The 15,276-nt window shown below is 35.9% G+C and overlaps 1 protein-coding gene across 1 annotated transcript; it reads right to left on the bottom strand.

The window, feature by feature from the left end:
• Nucleotides 1-9,951: 9,951 nt before the first annotated feature.
• LOC132176654 (chromogranin (DUF1639)) lies at nucleotides 9,952-11,699 on the bottom strand. The gene is made up of 4 exons (XM_059588921.2): nucleotides 10,824-11,699; nucleotides 10,612-10,683; nucleotides 10,473-10,520; nucleotides 9,952-10,312 (listed from the first exon to the last, which is right to left on the bottom strand). Exons 1-3 carry the CDS (start codon nucleotides 11,457-11,459, stop codon nucleotides 10,515-10,517), a joined length of 714 nt encoding a protein of 237 aa, XP_059444904.2. The 5' UTR covers nucleotides 11,460-11,699; the 3' UTR covers nucleotides 9,952-10,312; nucleotides 10,473-10,514.
• Between the last annotated feature and the right edge of the window lie 3,577 nt (nucleotides 11,700-15,276).

The raw sequence follows: 15,276 nt of genomic DNA, 5'->3' as shown, positions 1-15,276 counted from the left end.
ATCATAGAATATTGCTCAATCACTAATGTTGAGCTTAAATGATTCATTAATGCAATGAATTATCTTTCGTGAGATTGGTAGAATATTTAATAGAAAAAAAAAATTATTGAAAAAGCAAATAGAAAAATTGGTCTGTCAAAAGGATGGCTAGCATTAAAAAAAAAAAAAAAAAAAAAAAAAAAAAAAAAAAAAAAGCAATGAATGATACATCTCAAACATCGTGTGGGATCAAACAAAAAATCTTTTTGGAGGCAATTTGGACCTTTTTTTTTTTAATTAATAAATAGAAAAGTATTTTGTTTCATTCTCTTAGATATTTTTTATTTATATTTTAAACAAATTTATTATTAAATGTATAAGACTGGTAAAACTTATATGTATGCCCTATAAATTCAATAATAAATTTACACATCTCTTATACATAAATATAAAACAAAGAAAAAAAAAAATCAAACCAAACATTTCTTTAAAAAAAAGAAAAAAAGAAAAGGGAAATAATTTGTCTCAAATCAATTGCCAACTTGGAAAGAAGGAAAGAAAAAGAAAGCAGTTCACGTGAAATGAAGAAAAAGGGTAGAGGCGTGCGTGCTGAGATGCAATGCAGTCTGCAGAGGATCAAAACAAACAAATCCCTGCATCTCATTATTCGATCTCTCTCAGTCTCAGCTACCAACACAGAATGCAGAAAACGTGAACCCACAAGACGATGAAAGTTTCTCTATCAGAAAAAAAATATATATATATATATATATATAATGATTACTTTGTTTGATTTGTTATGATTAAAAAATATAGTGAATACTTACTCTCTCTTAACAAGTCATTGAAATCAAATTTTCAATCAAACTCGTGCTTGGTGACTTTAATTTAATTAGTGCCTTATTATTTTATCTTCTGATTAGGAGAATTAATTCTCTACGTACGTCAAGAATACAAAATAGAGAATGCTAAGTGAATCCTTGAAGCCCTAATATTTTTCCCATTAATTTTTCCTTTTTGCCCTACTTTACTTAATTTAGTTTTGTTAATTTAATCTTTTCATTATTCTACTTTTTAGTGAAAACAACAATCAACACTTTTTTTTTTTTTTTTTCACGGCAATAAAAATTTTACTTGAATGTCTATCATTTCTTGTAGATCGATATTGGTCTTACTGAGAATTTATTACTTGCAATTGACACAACACTCACTCTCACTCTCTCATACAACTCATGCCGAACCAGTCTTAACTCTCACCCCCCTCTTTTGTCACTTGGAAATGAAGACAGATGTTTTTTTTTTTTTTGAAAAAAAAAAAATCTCTCATTTATGAACCGATTCAACCCTAAGTTCCTAACTCTCTCAGCCTAGACTTTCTTAGCCAAACAGCCACTCATCTAGGTCAGTAATCAGTATATGTCTTTCTTACTGTTCGGGTAGTGTGTGTGGGTTTGTTTTGTTGCTTTTGCTTGCTTGGTTGGTTTTGTTGGATTTTGTAGCTCTGTTTGTAGAATTGTGAACTTGGTTCTGGTGGGTTTGGCTTTTGTGACTTGTTGTGTGTGCATCTATGGGTTTTTTATTTTTTATTTTTTTATTCAACATGGGGAAAAGGGTTAGAAGGGGTCAATGGGTCATTTTCACTTCTAAAACGTAAAGAGGAGAAAATTGAGAGTTATTGTGAATGCTTCCAAACACACAGATTAAAGCAGTTATTTGATAATATGGTGTGCATCAAGATTTACACACCTAGAAGACTTCAAAGCAGTCTAACTATGGAAGGTGTGGAGTTGTTGGTTGATGTCGGCAAGAGCTTGGACCGAGGCCCGTTCAGTAGCGATGAGAAGCGAGTTGATGGAAAGAATAGTAGTCAAATAATCCCCTTAAAGAATGAGAGGAGGGTAACCAAAATTTGAAAGAAACTGAACCGCTAGGAAGGCAATGTTTGCCTCACCTTGGTTGTGGAGGGGAGACGTTTGGAGCAAGCAGCAATAGTTGTGTATTCTTTTTGGGGGAACGTTGGAGCTTCATGTCTGTAGTTTGTATGCATTACAATTTATGTATTCTATTTTCCTAGCTAGATTGGGAATCTAATAACACCCATTGCCTTGAAACAAGTTGTGGTGTATTCTGTTAATGAAAATGCATGTTGGCTTGTAGCTAGAGAGTTAAATTTTTGGTGGTTGTGGTGGTGGTGATCGCCAAAAATGTTTCCAAATCATCTGCAGCATGTGACTATTTTATGGGATGAAACTTTTTCCATCATGACCCATTGTAGTTATTGTGGGATTGATTATAAGTGTCACCCAAAACTTACTCCTCCATGCTTTATCCCGTGAATATATATACCCAAAGTATATGAGCATTAAGGCTAAATAAGATAAGATTTAGTATAAGAGCAAACACAATGAACTCCTTTAATAATAGAGAAAAATTTATTTGATCAAATTTAAAGAAATACTTTTAAAATGAATCAAACATATAATCTTACATCTTCTTTACCTAAATTACCTTAGTTATATATAATAAGCTAATGGAAAAGTAGCTAGAATTAAATGAGTATTTCACTTTTTGGGAAATGTAAAACTATCACTTTCTAGTCGACAGGAAAGTTAATTAGCTCACGGCAAAGTAAAAAATAAGCTTAAAAAGTTATAACTTTCACTTTTTTGACTTTTGATATATAGGGACTATATATGACAATAAAAGAAAATAAATAAATAAAAGAACTTCTTAAATGAGTCTTTTTATAAGTTTTGTTATTTTATTATTATTATTTTTTAAAAAAAAAATACCTTACATATAAAGAGATTTTTGTGAATGCTCTAAGTTTACCCTTAGCGCTAAGACGGGGAGGGTAATACCATAATAGTAATAACCCATAACTAAATAGAGGGTAATATTAATAATCCATAACTAATTTGGAAAGCTAGAGGTATTCTTAAGGATGGTGGCGGGTTGGAGACGGCAAGTCCATAAGAATATGGGAGGACAGATGGATCCCTTCGACCTCTACAAACTGGATTCAATCACCCAACCATTCCTTCCCTAGAAATGCATGAGTATGTGAGCTCATAGATCAAGATAAGCGATGGTGGAATGTACAGATCCTCAAAGAGAATTTATCTCCAATGGAAGTGGACAGAATTTGTAGCTTGGCAATTTGTCCTGGTAGTAGGCCAGACCAGCTTGTGTGGGGGGCTACTAAAAATGGCGACTATTCTGTACGAAGTGGCTATCATTTTGTGAAGGTTGGACTGGAAAGAGAGCATGGCTCCTCACCTACTATGCAATCCAATAAAGATTTATGGAGGTCAATATGGAAATTCAGGGGATCGAAGGCATTGCAGATGTTTTTTTGGAGAGCCTGTCAAAATATTCTCCCTGCACGAGAGAATCTCCAGAGGCGACAAATTATTTCTGAATCTTTGTGCCCAGTTTGTGGTTTACATGTAGAATCGGTGAGTCACATCCTGTGGAGCTGCCAATCAGCAAGGGACGTTTGGCTGGAATGTCCAACTGCTATCTAGAAATCTACCAGTGATGATGCTCCCTTTATGGAAGTGGTTTTGAAGACAATGGAAATACTAGATGAAGCAGACTTCCAACTTTTTGTTACAGTTGCTCGTCAAATCTAGTTCAGAAGGAATAATTTTATTCACGGGGGTAATTTTCATCCACCAGCAGCGATACTTAGACAGGCAAGAGAGCAAATGGAAAGCTACGAAATGGTGGAGATGATGAGCAGGAGGAACGAATGTCATGCAGTTACCTCGTTGAGCAACAAGAAATGGGAGAAGCCACCTTTTGATTTTTTCAAAATGAACTTGGATGCATCTATATCCAAAGAGACGAATCGTATGGGGGTGGGAGTCATACTACGTGATCATGCAGGAACGGTGATAGCATCCTTTTGCACGTCAAAACTGGCTACCACAGATCCTGCCTTAGCGGAAGCAGTAGCTGCGTGGCATACAACAGAAGTTGTGTCGTTTGATGGGTATGAGGAAATTAATACTTGAAGGCGATGCATTAGAAGTGGTTCAGGCGTTACGAAGAGAGGGAAGCTGGAGAGGACGATATGGGATGGTGATAGAAGAAGCTCGATCAAACTGTCAACACTTGCTGGAATGGCGTGTAAACCATGTCAACAGACATGCTAACATATCAGCCCGCCTCCTAGCTAAGTATGCTTTAGAAACCATTAAAGAACGCTTATGGATAAGGGGGTATCCCCAGTGTATTCATGAAGTTGTACTTGCCGAACAAGTTTCTGATTAAATAATAAGATGAAATCCAACTTTCAAAAAAAAAAAAAAATAGTTACTTGTCAAAAATGAAAGGTTATAAATATAATAGTTACTTGTAAAAAAAAAAAAAAAGGCTCCTATTATACCATAATAGTTATAATAGGTCCTTTTAAGACAGAACAAGTATTTTTTGGTTGATTATCCAGGCAGCCTCCAATTGAAGAGTTCGAAGCGGTTAGCCTTTTGTCTTTTCTTGCTCTACGATAATACTTAAAGTGAATAAAGGGGTTTGTGATTTAAAAATGTGTATGTTTAAAAAATATAATTAAGTGTCGGACAAAATTATAGTTTAAATTTTAAAATTGCGTGTTTTTCAAAAAAGTATCTCATTGCCTACAATTTGAAAAAATGTATATATCTTATGATTTGATTTAAACTCACAATATCAAACGCACCCTAAGACAAGTTAATCAGTTTCCGCAAACAAATTCATAAAAGATGTAAGAAGTACATTTAAGATATTAAAAATGCAACCTCTTTGGCACTTAAGGCATGTTTGAGTGTATGCGTTTGAGTGATTTAAAAGTACGTGTAACACTTAAAAAGTTCGTTTTTTTAAAAAAAAAATACTTGTTTGATCAAAAAATCAAAAAATAACAAAAACGTACTTTTGACAAAAGTTTAAAAATGAAGCTTTTGTAAAAAAAAAAAATTGATTTAAAAACTTAATTTCTCAAACGCAATCTTAAACATATTCTTAATTAAATGACAATAACAAAAGACCCTTTTAAAAGGACTCATATTGAAAATAAATAAATAAATAATTATAATTTTTTTTTGTTTTCCTTTCCCCGAGAAAAAAACTCTTAAGCAACCTAATATTCTTCAAATAATGTGCATAATTGTGAAGCTTTGAGGTGATAGATAATGGGAGATCATCTTTCAACGAAGAAATGAGAAGGAGATGACAGATGTTGACAATGGTTACATTATGCTTCCTCTGACAAAATAAATTAATAAGTAATAAAATAAGAAGTTGGTGGCCAGTGAGTCGGTGACTTTGGCCCAGTAAGACACTTGTCACTCTAAGCGTGACAGAAATAAAATTCAGAAAAATCAAACTTAGAATATCAATTTCAGCCACGGCATCATCTTGCCCGCGTTAATAGCGGCCAAGGAACTATAGAATGAATTTGACGGAAATGACATCACAACAATCGGATTTTCTTATTGGAACAACTTTAAGACTCTCTCCCCCCCCCCAACAAAAGTCTCTCTTTAGAGACTTTTATGTGCTCTTCGGGAGAGAGAGGATGGACCTCTTTTCTCTCTCACATTTTTTTTTTTTCATTGCATTGTTATCGATCCTTTCTCTCCATTTAACATGGATACTGCTCTCCGTTGTCTACGTCGTCTCCGCCTGCGTTTTGTGCTGTGCTATGCTCCACTAACCACCGTATTCTTTGGTCTCTCTACTACTTGTCACTACCCTCTATGTCTCCATTTGGCTACCACGTGCTAGTGTGTGTCCCTCACGTACCTACAAGTGCATCTCACATCTCACTCGTCGACACATGGCTCTTACATACTGGCACGTGAGAGGCTCTCTCTGACACCTAGCTCACTCTTTTCAATCCTTTACGGCTATCATCCACCATAGTTGTTGTTTTATGGTGTTGGAGACTTTCAGTATCAGAGACTAGTGTATTCTATCATCTTCTTCGGATCATGATGAGAAAACAGTGTCTCTCCTTCAATAGCCTCTTCCTTGTGGTTGTGGATTCCAAGTAGGTCAATTTCTTGGCATGCTTCAAACACCAATTTGTGGTGTCAATTTTTAGTCTTTTAACCAAGATCCAGAAGATCGGGCCATTTTCTTGACCAATTTTCTATTATTTGTTTTTATTTTTTTGCATTGTATTTTCGTTTGTTATTGAGAGTCTACCCATTTTTCAAATTTTTGATTCCTTGTAACCGTTTTCCTATTTGCTCAGGAAAACAAATACTCAAATAGTAATTCACTTTTAAGAAAACTAGACTAACCGCCATATTTAACATGAACAAGGATCTTAGTGCAACTTAAGTTGCTTAAGAATTTTCTCTCATCAATTTTAAATCAAATAATGATCTTTTCCATTTGAGAAATGGTACACAAACTCTCAAAATTTACACCATCAAATGCTTACTTCCTAACGTAATTGTAAAATTCACATTGAATTTTAGATCCAATATTAATTTTCACAGCCATGTCATGAAGTAAGCATTTGTAAGTGTAAACTTCGAAATTTGTGTAGCACTTCTTTTTTATTTTTCCATTTCAAATATCCATTTTATGGTGATAATTTAAAGGATTAAATACTAAATACCCCTTGGGGTTTTGAAACTTTATTTTTACCCCCTTAGGATTTCATTTTTATCACAGGAGGTCCCTGTGGTTTTGATAATAGACCAAGTTAGTCCTTTGTCAGTTGACCGTTAGTTGACTTAACGGAAAACCACGTGGACCAATCAAATGTTGACACGTAGCACCTACTTAATTTTTTTTAATTAAAAAAAATGTATTTAAAAAAAAAAAAATTTGGGGGTGGCTCTTGGCCATTTGGGGGTGGCCAATTTTTTTTTTTTTTAATTTAAAAAAAAAAATTTAAGTAGGTGCCACATGTCAACATTTGATTGGTCCACGTATTTTTCCGTTAAGTCAACTAACGATCAATTGATGGAGGACTAACTTGGTCTATTATCAAAACCACTGGGACCTCTTGTGATAAAAATGAAACCCTAAGAAGGTAAAAATAAAGTTTCGAAACCCCAAGGAGATATTTAATATTTAACCTTAATTTAAAATTTATATATCTAACATACTGTACATACATAATGTTACATCATTTGATTTTTAAAAAATATCAATATTGACTTAATGTATACAGTTAAAAACTTAAATACACCAACTTTAAATCTTAATTATGAAATAAATACTATTCATTTAATTTAAAATGGAAAGAATCTCCATCCTTGTTCATCTAAAATTGATGAGAGACTCCCTGACAACAAAAGTTGCACTGGATACTCTTAACTTTTCCAATATATATATATGATCAAGTTTCTACATATTTGGTATTATTCTCACAAATTAAATGGGAGCAAGATATATATATATATATATATATATATATATATATATATATATATAATTTTAGTAGGAAAAAAAAAAACATTCAAAAAATCAAAAACGTCCAGCAACCAGAAACATCAGGGAACCGAACAAAAAATAAATAATCATTATTATAAAAATAAAAAATAAAAAAGGCGCGCAACCGTGAACCATCAAATAAGTTGACCACTCAACACGTGTGCCGCGATGGGCAGGTAGTCTAAAACAACAGACCACCTAAAAAGTTAAATGATTATGAGAATATCCAAATTTCCGTTAAAAATTATCCACCATGACGAGAGTGCTTTGCCTAGATGCATCAATTGTAAATTGATAATCATACAACTACAAATAATCCAAAACTGTGCCACAAGCTCTACCAGCCTTTCCTTCATAAGCCCCCACCCCCCACCCCCACACGTAAATCAAAATCAATATAGAACCCACACTAAATGAATCTGATAACATCAACTGGAAAGCACTTTGTAGTGTCATATAACATGGAATTGCTTGCTCCAATTCATGGCCAATTAGAATATGAGAAAAACGCTTGCCACTCATGAGTATTTTCTCACTCTATGAAGACTACTCATCTTCCCAATATAAGACCGAGGACTTATGGTGTTAAGTAATGAGACTCACAACTTGCAAAACATGATAGTGAAGAATAGAGATTGTGGACAATTCCACAAGCACAACATAGCAAGCAATGGTCTCCAGATCCTTTCATTTCTATTGATGAATACAGATGAACGAGAATTAAATCAGCCAGAAAGAAATGGTGTCATAGCATCAATTTAATAGATGATGCAACAGTAATAAATTTCTAAGTATCCTTTTTTGTGTTACTGTCAGTATAAGGTTCATGATACTAACTAGGTTCCACAAGCATATCAAATAAGAAGAGAGCAGATTGTGAGGGTATAAAATAAGCAATTTCTAACACTGCATCTGCATGGATAGCACAGAGAACTACTAGATTATCATCCTCACATTAGCCTTCTTGAGCATTATATACCAATTAAGCAATAGGCACACTTTCATGCATGAGAACATAAACATTTCTTCATCCTCAGGAAGGAAAATATTGATTTAAGAAGGATAGAGGCACCAAGTAAAAAAGGACTAAAGCTGACAATCTTTTTTAACATGCAACTGAAATTTGAGGGAAAGAATGAGTACATCAATAAGATTGAAACATAAGAAACTAGGAAACTCGAAAAGAAGAAAACTTTGAAAGGCATCATTTTCCTTAGCAATAGTATTGGGCACTCGACTAGAGCTGTGAAATGTCTACGATTTTCAGATGCTAAATCCATGTCTTATAATCATCCAATGTTATGACAAAAATTGGTTAAAAAAAGAGAGAATATTTATCCACGTAGCAATTTAGTTGATGAAATTACCTGTTTTGCCATTTCTGCACTACTTACTGCTAAGTCAGACGCAATCTTCAATTTGTCATCATTATACATGCATGCCATTACCTCAAAGGCAAAAGAGGGCAGCAAGGAAACACACAGATGGATATGCCGACCAGGGGATAGCTAAGAAACTAGGTAGGTAGAGAGACAATAGTTTCTCCCATCCTCTCCCCTCACAGGCAAGCAAGCCAGGAAGGAAACCGTCGAAGATGGTTGTCAATGCTGACAATGGAACTCAAACCCAAGTCTCAACTGTTCCACCACAGACTAGCAGCAGCTAGCTGGCATCTTGCATGGTAAAAGTATAATCATGAGAAAAACAAGCACGCACACAATCTTCAGGGGATTCAGGGGTAAAATATGGATCATTTAGACAATGTTAACCAAGAATACCATGAACATTATTATTATTATTTTTTTTTTTTTGACATGTCCGCACAAGAGAGAGAGGAAGATTCGAACTAGTGACCAATACCATGAACATTATTAGGTAACTACAAATCACACGCAATAATGTATTTTACACTTCTTTTAAAACTAATTGCTTTACTCAGACACCCAAGTGATCCTAATCATGAAGCAGGCATTTGACAGATTCTTCAAATCTGTTCAAGATGCCTAAAAAGATTTACCAAAACCAATATTCCTGCGAGGTGCCATCCCCATTATGATACAAACACGAAAACTAAAACAGAAACATAGTACAAAATATAAGAACTTGCCAACATGCACAGACATCAGAACTTTTAAAAACAAATGCATGCCTAAAATATTTTTGTTAGTCATTCTGTACTATCAGATCGTGTAGAATACTTTCAAGTAATCTTAAACAATGAATATGATTACTAACGGGCGAAATGTGAAGACATAAAAAGGAGACATGCAATCAATATAAACAATCAACCTCATCAGGGATTCCACTTGATGAATCTCAATTGAAAGGAGAACAGCTCTTCGAGAACCAAGGAAGCAGTGCCTCCAATAATAAATCCTGTATCGAATAATGGTTTTGCAAAATATTTACACGCTTGATACTCTGCCCCCCAACGATGTAGGGAAGCCTGTCAAACATTGTAAATAAATCAAGTAATCAGAATTCCCACAAACAAGAGACAAATCTCCCAAATTCACAATACCATACACAGCGCTGTAAAATTGAACAGAAAATTAACATTCAAATTTAGACTATTCAATTCACTATATTTTCATGTTTACATCTTAAAATACTTACCCCCATGTAAAATCCAACTAAACTCTACCCCTACATCATAATCCCAGATGCGTACCACGGAAAGGGAAAAAAATAAACAAACAAACAGAAGGCAAAGAAATTAGATATCTCTTTCTTTTTTTGTCTTTTTCATATTCTTCCTTCTATTGATAACTTGATTTGCTCGTTTTTACAAAATTCGGCACATTATACCTCCAATGAAGATCTGAATTTTGCAGGAACAATGTCGCTGAACCTCTCCAAGCTTTCACAAATCACAATTTGCTGTGGTCGTATCTACCTATGCAAGACACGTCATCAAAACTATTAGCTTTCTCTCCAAAATAAATAAGTAAATTAACAACAATAATTTTTTTTTAAAAAAAAAAATCCAGAATAGATTAAAAAAAATTCACGTACAAGCAGAGAGAGATAGAGAGAGAGAGAGAGAGAGGCCAGACCTTCGTATCAGGAATTTAAGTAAGCTTGAGCTATGAGCATATCTATCTCTGCGTTAACGAAGATAAGAAACTTTTAGTACCCAATCAATAAAAATTAGCAATTTTCATAGTGAAACGAAAAGCATGAAAGGGAGAGAACCTTCGCCGGAGCTTCGGCAATCCGATAAGAATCAGCCGTCGTCCCCACCAACCACATCCCAGGAAAAACATTCTAAAAAATCAACAAAGAAAAAAGAAAAGAAAAGAAAAAACCTCAGTCTCTCAGCCGCCACACCAAAGCCTAAGCGCATAAACTAAAAATAATCATTAAAATAAAAATAAAAAACACAGAGAGAGAGAGAGAGTTATTACGTCGAGCTGTTTCTGGACGTTCTTGGGGCGCTTCCGGGGCCGGCGAGCGGGCCTGGAGCCAGTCATGACGAAAATGTCCTCCTCGATCTCCTCCTTGGAAAGCGCGACCCAGAACTTCCTCTTCTCCGTGCTCTGCGACTCTGTCGCGATCCCCCTCAGCCGCAGCGACTTCGGCTGCGCGTTCTCGCTCTGCTGCTGCAGCTGAACCCCCGGTATCGCCATCACCGCACCAACCGCACTCTCCGCCCGGATCTCCATCATCCCGCTCCTCTGCACGGCCTTCCTCGGCCTCAAATTCCACGGCTTCTGCGCTTCCGCTTCCTCCTCCTCCGCGGCCTCCCGCTTCCTCTCTCCGCCGTCGTCGGCTTCCGCGGAGCCGCTCTCTCCTCGCTCGGGCTTCTGAGGCCGGTCGGATACGGAGCAGGGAGAGAACCCGAACCGGTTGCGCGCGGACCGGGATCCGACCCGCGGTGGCGGCGGGTCGGAGTCGTGGTAGTCAGAGTCAGGCTCGGATGACACCGGCGACACGGTTCGGCGGCAGCGGCTGGTGGTGTTGGTGTGGCTCTTGCCTCCCCATTTCAAGAACGGCAGCGAGAAGTTGTGCAGTGGCTGAGACTTCACCGGTGCCGTAGCCATTGCATACACCTACACACACACACACACACACGAAACAACCGTATATATCACTTCCTTCCCTTCCTCTCTGCAAAGCCAGCAAGGTTGTCAGACGAAGAGGGAGACAAAAACCCTAGCTCTCTCAGAGAGAGAGATAGGTGGTGTTGTTTGTGGAGAAGAGGAGAGGTGTTTTAGAGAGAGAGAGAGAGAGAGAGAGAGAGGGAGGGAGAGAATGAGGTTTTTGAGTGTATGTAGAATAGTATAGCCCGGGCCACACTCTATATACAAAGGAGCAGGTGTTGCCGTCTGGGTTCTATTCTACCATTCTACGTACGGTTTCCTCCTTTTTACCAGATTTGCCCTAACTTCCTTCCTTATTTCCATCCCTGTCCTTCTGCGGCCACAGTAAACACGGTGACTGAGCCTTCAAACGGGCTTGCCCTTCTGCGCGTTCGTCCGGACTAATAATAGTTGTCATAATAAAAAGCCTTTACATTTTAGATTGTAATGGTACAGAATTTTATTTTATTTTTTGATTTAACTCAAAAATTTATTTAGTTTTAAAAAAATAATTTCCATTTTTAAATTTGATAAATTGTTTTTCGAGTTTACTCCGTTTACTTCGACGTAAAATGGTTTCCTTCGTAAAATATTTTCAGGAAAGCCATTTTCCCTGAAAACATTTTACGGCGTTTACCTTGCACACGGAAAATAATTTTTTTTTAATATTTTTTTTTTATATATATTTTCTCCAATAAGGTCCCGCCGGGACCTGCACTGGACTTGTTCGAGATCCCGCATGGATTTACTCAAGACCCCGCCGGAACTTAATCGGGATTTGTCTGGGACCTCGTTGGGACCTACCCGAGACTTGACCTGGACCCTCCCAGGACCTCGTTGGGACTTGACCGGAACCCGCCCGGGATCCGCGTGGGACTTGACTGGGACCCACCTATGATTTGCTCAGGACTTGACTGGGACCCCGACGGGACTTGACCGGGACCCAACCGGACAAGTCCTAGGCAGGTCTTGGGCAGGTCCGATCAAGTCTCGGGCGGGTCCCGACGGGGTCCCAGGCAAGTCCTGGGCGAGTCTCGATCAAGTTCTAGCGGGTCCCAGTTAGGTCCCGAGCGGGTCTTGGTCAAGTCCATGGCAGGTCCCGTGCGGGTCCCGGGCAAATCCCACTGGGATCTCGAGCGGGTCCCGATCAAGTCCTGGGAAGGTCCCGATCAAGTTCCGGGCAAATCCTGGTTAGGTCCCGGGTGGGTCTCGGGCAGGTCCCGGGCGAGTCCCGATCAAGTCTCGGGCAGGTCCCGAGCGGGTCTCGAGCAGGTCCCGAGCGGGTCTCAGGCAGGTCCCGATCAAGTCTCAGGAGGGTTCCGGTCAGGTCCTGGGCGGGTTCCGGGCAAGAACCGGCGAGGTTCTAAGCGAGTCTTGGCAAGGTCTATTGATTTAAGAATGAGATGCTCATAGTCGGAAAATGGTTTACAGTTTTTAAAACCGTAAACCATTTTTCAACAATTAAAGAAGAATTTTCGATCAAAAAGAAAATATTTTTCGTTGACCACTATTTTACGTCGAAGTAAACACCGTAAAATACAAAAATTATTTTATAGAAACCATTTTACATCAAAGTAAACGGAGCCTAAGTTTCTCATTTTCAAACAGCTAGACGTCCATTAGAGATTGCCACAAGTAGCCAATTTTCATTATCACTCATTTTTTGTATAAGCCATAATGATTTTGTTGAAATCTTTTACCCGCTGTTCGATTAATATATTTTGTCCTTGTATAAGATAAAACCGTCATTGAAATTTTATATATAAAGTTGTGCTAATCATTAGTTAATTATTATTAGATTGTTTGACTTAATTAGATCAATTAATATTTATGAATTTATAAAAATTAAATTTACCAACTTTATAATTGTAAAAAATAATATACAATTTTTTTTTTTATCATAAAATAAATTATTTATAATATATTTTAGAACACTAGGTACAAGCAATTGAGAAAACTTTACAAAACTCCCATGCACTTTGATTAAAAAGTCTAATAAAGAATTAATTTAAAAAAAAAATGAAAAAAAGAGAAAGAAAACCCAAGGGATGGCCGAGCTACCCCCTTGGCCAAATCGGGGTAATTTGGCCACTTCATTCGGCATATCTAGAGTATCTAAACCACCCTTAGCCATTTGGGGGTGATTCGGCCATCTTTTTATTTTTATTTTATATATATATATATATATATATATATATATATATATATATATATTTGAATTTAAGAGAAATTTCAAAAAATCTCAAAAACTTCCACTCGTTTTGGCATCATCTCAAAAGTTTAAAAATTTCTAATTAAGGGTATTGAATTTTCAATTTCTTTCAAATACCCAATTCCGTTAAATATTGTCAAATTTCCTAAAATACCCATATTTTTTATTAAAAAAAAATATTGCAAAGATGTTGCAAAAATATTGAAAATATTTCTTGTATAAAAAAAAATAAATGCTTGAATCTTAACAATTTTTATTTTATTTTTTTATAATAAAAAATATAATTATTTTGAAAATTTTGACAAAATTTAAAGTAAAATTATAAAGAAATAAGATAATTAAAAGAAATTGAAAGTTCGATACTTTTAATTAAAAGTTTTTAAGCTTCGAGTGGGTACTTTCAAAACACGTAAAGATTCAATGAAAGTTTTGTACTTTCTCTCTCTTGCTTCTGCTCAATATTCACGCATCATCATTATTTTCACATGGTATTAGAGCTATTTCAACGTATAAGAATATTTTCGTCTTATAAAAAATTTGTTAGGATTATTTTTTCCTTCACGGGCCTTGAGGGAGATATTAACATTTTTTAAAAAATTTAAAAAAGACAGCACAATTAATAATTTGAGAGACATTAACAATAAAATAATAATTTAAAAAGAATACGTGTACTTCCCCAAAAAATGGTTTTACACCAAATCCTATTTTATATGATGGGAGGGAGGGAGAGGGTTGAAAGTTGAAACGTGTGGTTTAGAATTTGATTAAACTAATTAAGGTAGCCGAGATACTTTTCTGATTGTAATCTTGTGACACGGTGGAATGTCCATTATCCACGTAGATATTCCAAATTTGACTGCTTCTTCCTGGCTGCATACCCAACGCGGCAAGACCATGGAATTGGAAACCAAAGGGCGTGCTCTGAATGCCAAGGCAGCGAAATTTTTTTTTAATATTTTAATAATAATAAAAAAAAATTTGCCGGCGTGCTATTTATCTTCACCCCTATTTATTTATTTAAATCAACATTAAAATATTTTTACTTTTTATGTTATGAATAAATGTAAAATTGATCTTTATGATTGACCTAAATTATAAATTACTCACTGTGATATAAAAAATAATTTATAGATTCTCAAGATAGGCCAAAATAATAGTTTACTCTCTGAAATCAATTTCCATGCTGACAAATGCTAGTTTAATAAAAAGAGTAACCCAATTTTCTCCAACTTAATTTGAAGGAAAACTTTGTCGTAATTTGTTAACTTGAATATTGTTTTTATTTATTTTTCAATGGTTAGAAGATGTGACCGTCAAATTCTCGCAAAATGCTCCCAAATTGTGGCGAGGAGGGAGTTACGCAAAGAGTAAAATTTTGGGAATAGAAGAGATTATGTTAATTTACTAAAGCAGTATCACTTTGGGTGAGAGCTAATGTGTAATCTTAGCTGATGTCCTAAAATGATGTGAAAAATCATAGTTATCATTTTTTAAAGTCATAAATTAATAATAACATATGTCATGTTTTTATTGGGTATGATATGGCAAAATAACAGATTCTGTTAG

This window comes from Corylus avellana, chromosome 3, assembly GCF_965113065.1.
Source record: "Corylus avellana chromosome 3, dhCorAvel1.hap1.2, whole genome shotgun sequence".
NCBI lineage: Eukaryota > Viridiplantae > Streptophyta > Magnoliopsida > Fagales > Betulaceae > Corylus > Corylus avellana.
Note: the sequence above shows the minus strand (reverse complement) of the source record. Positions and strands in the feature narration are given on the sequence as shown.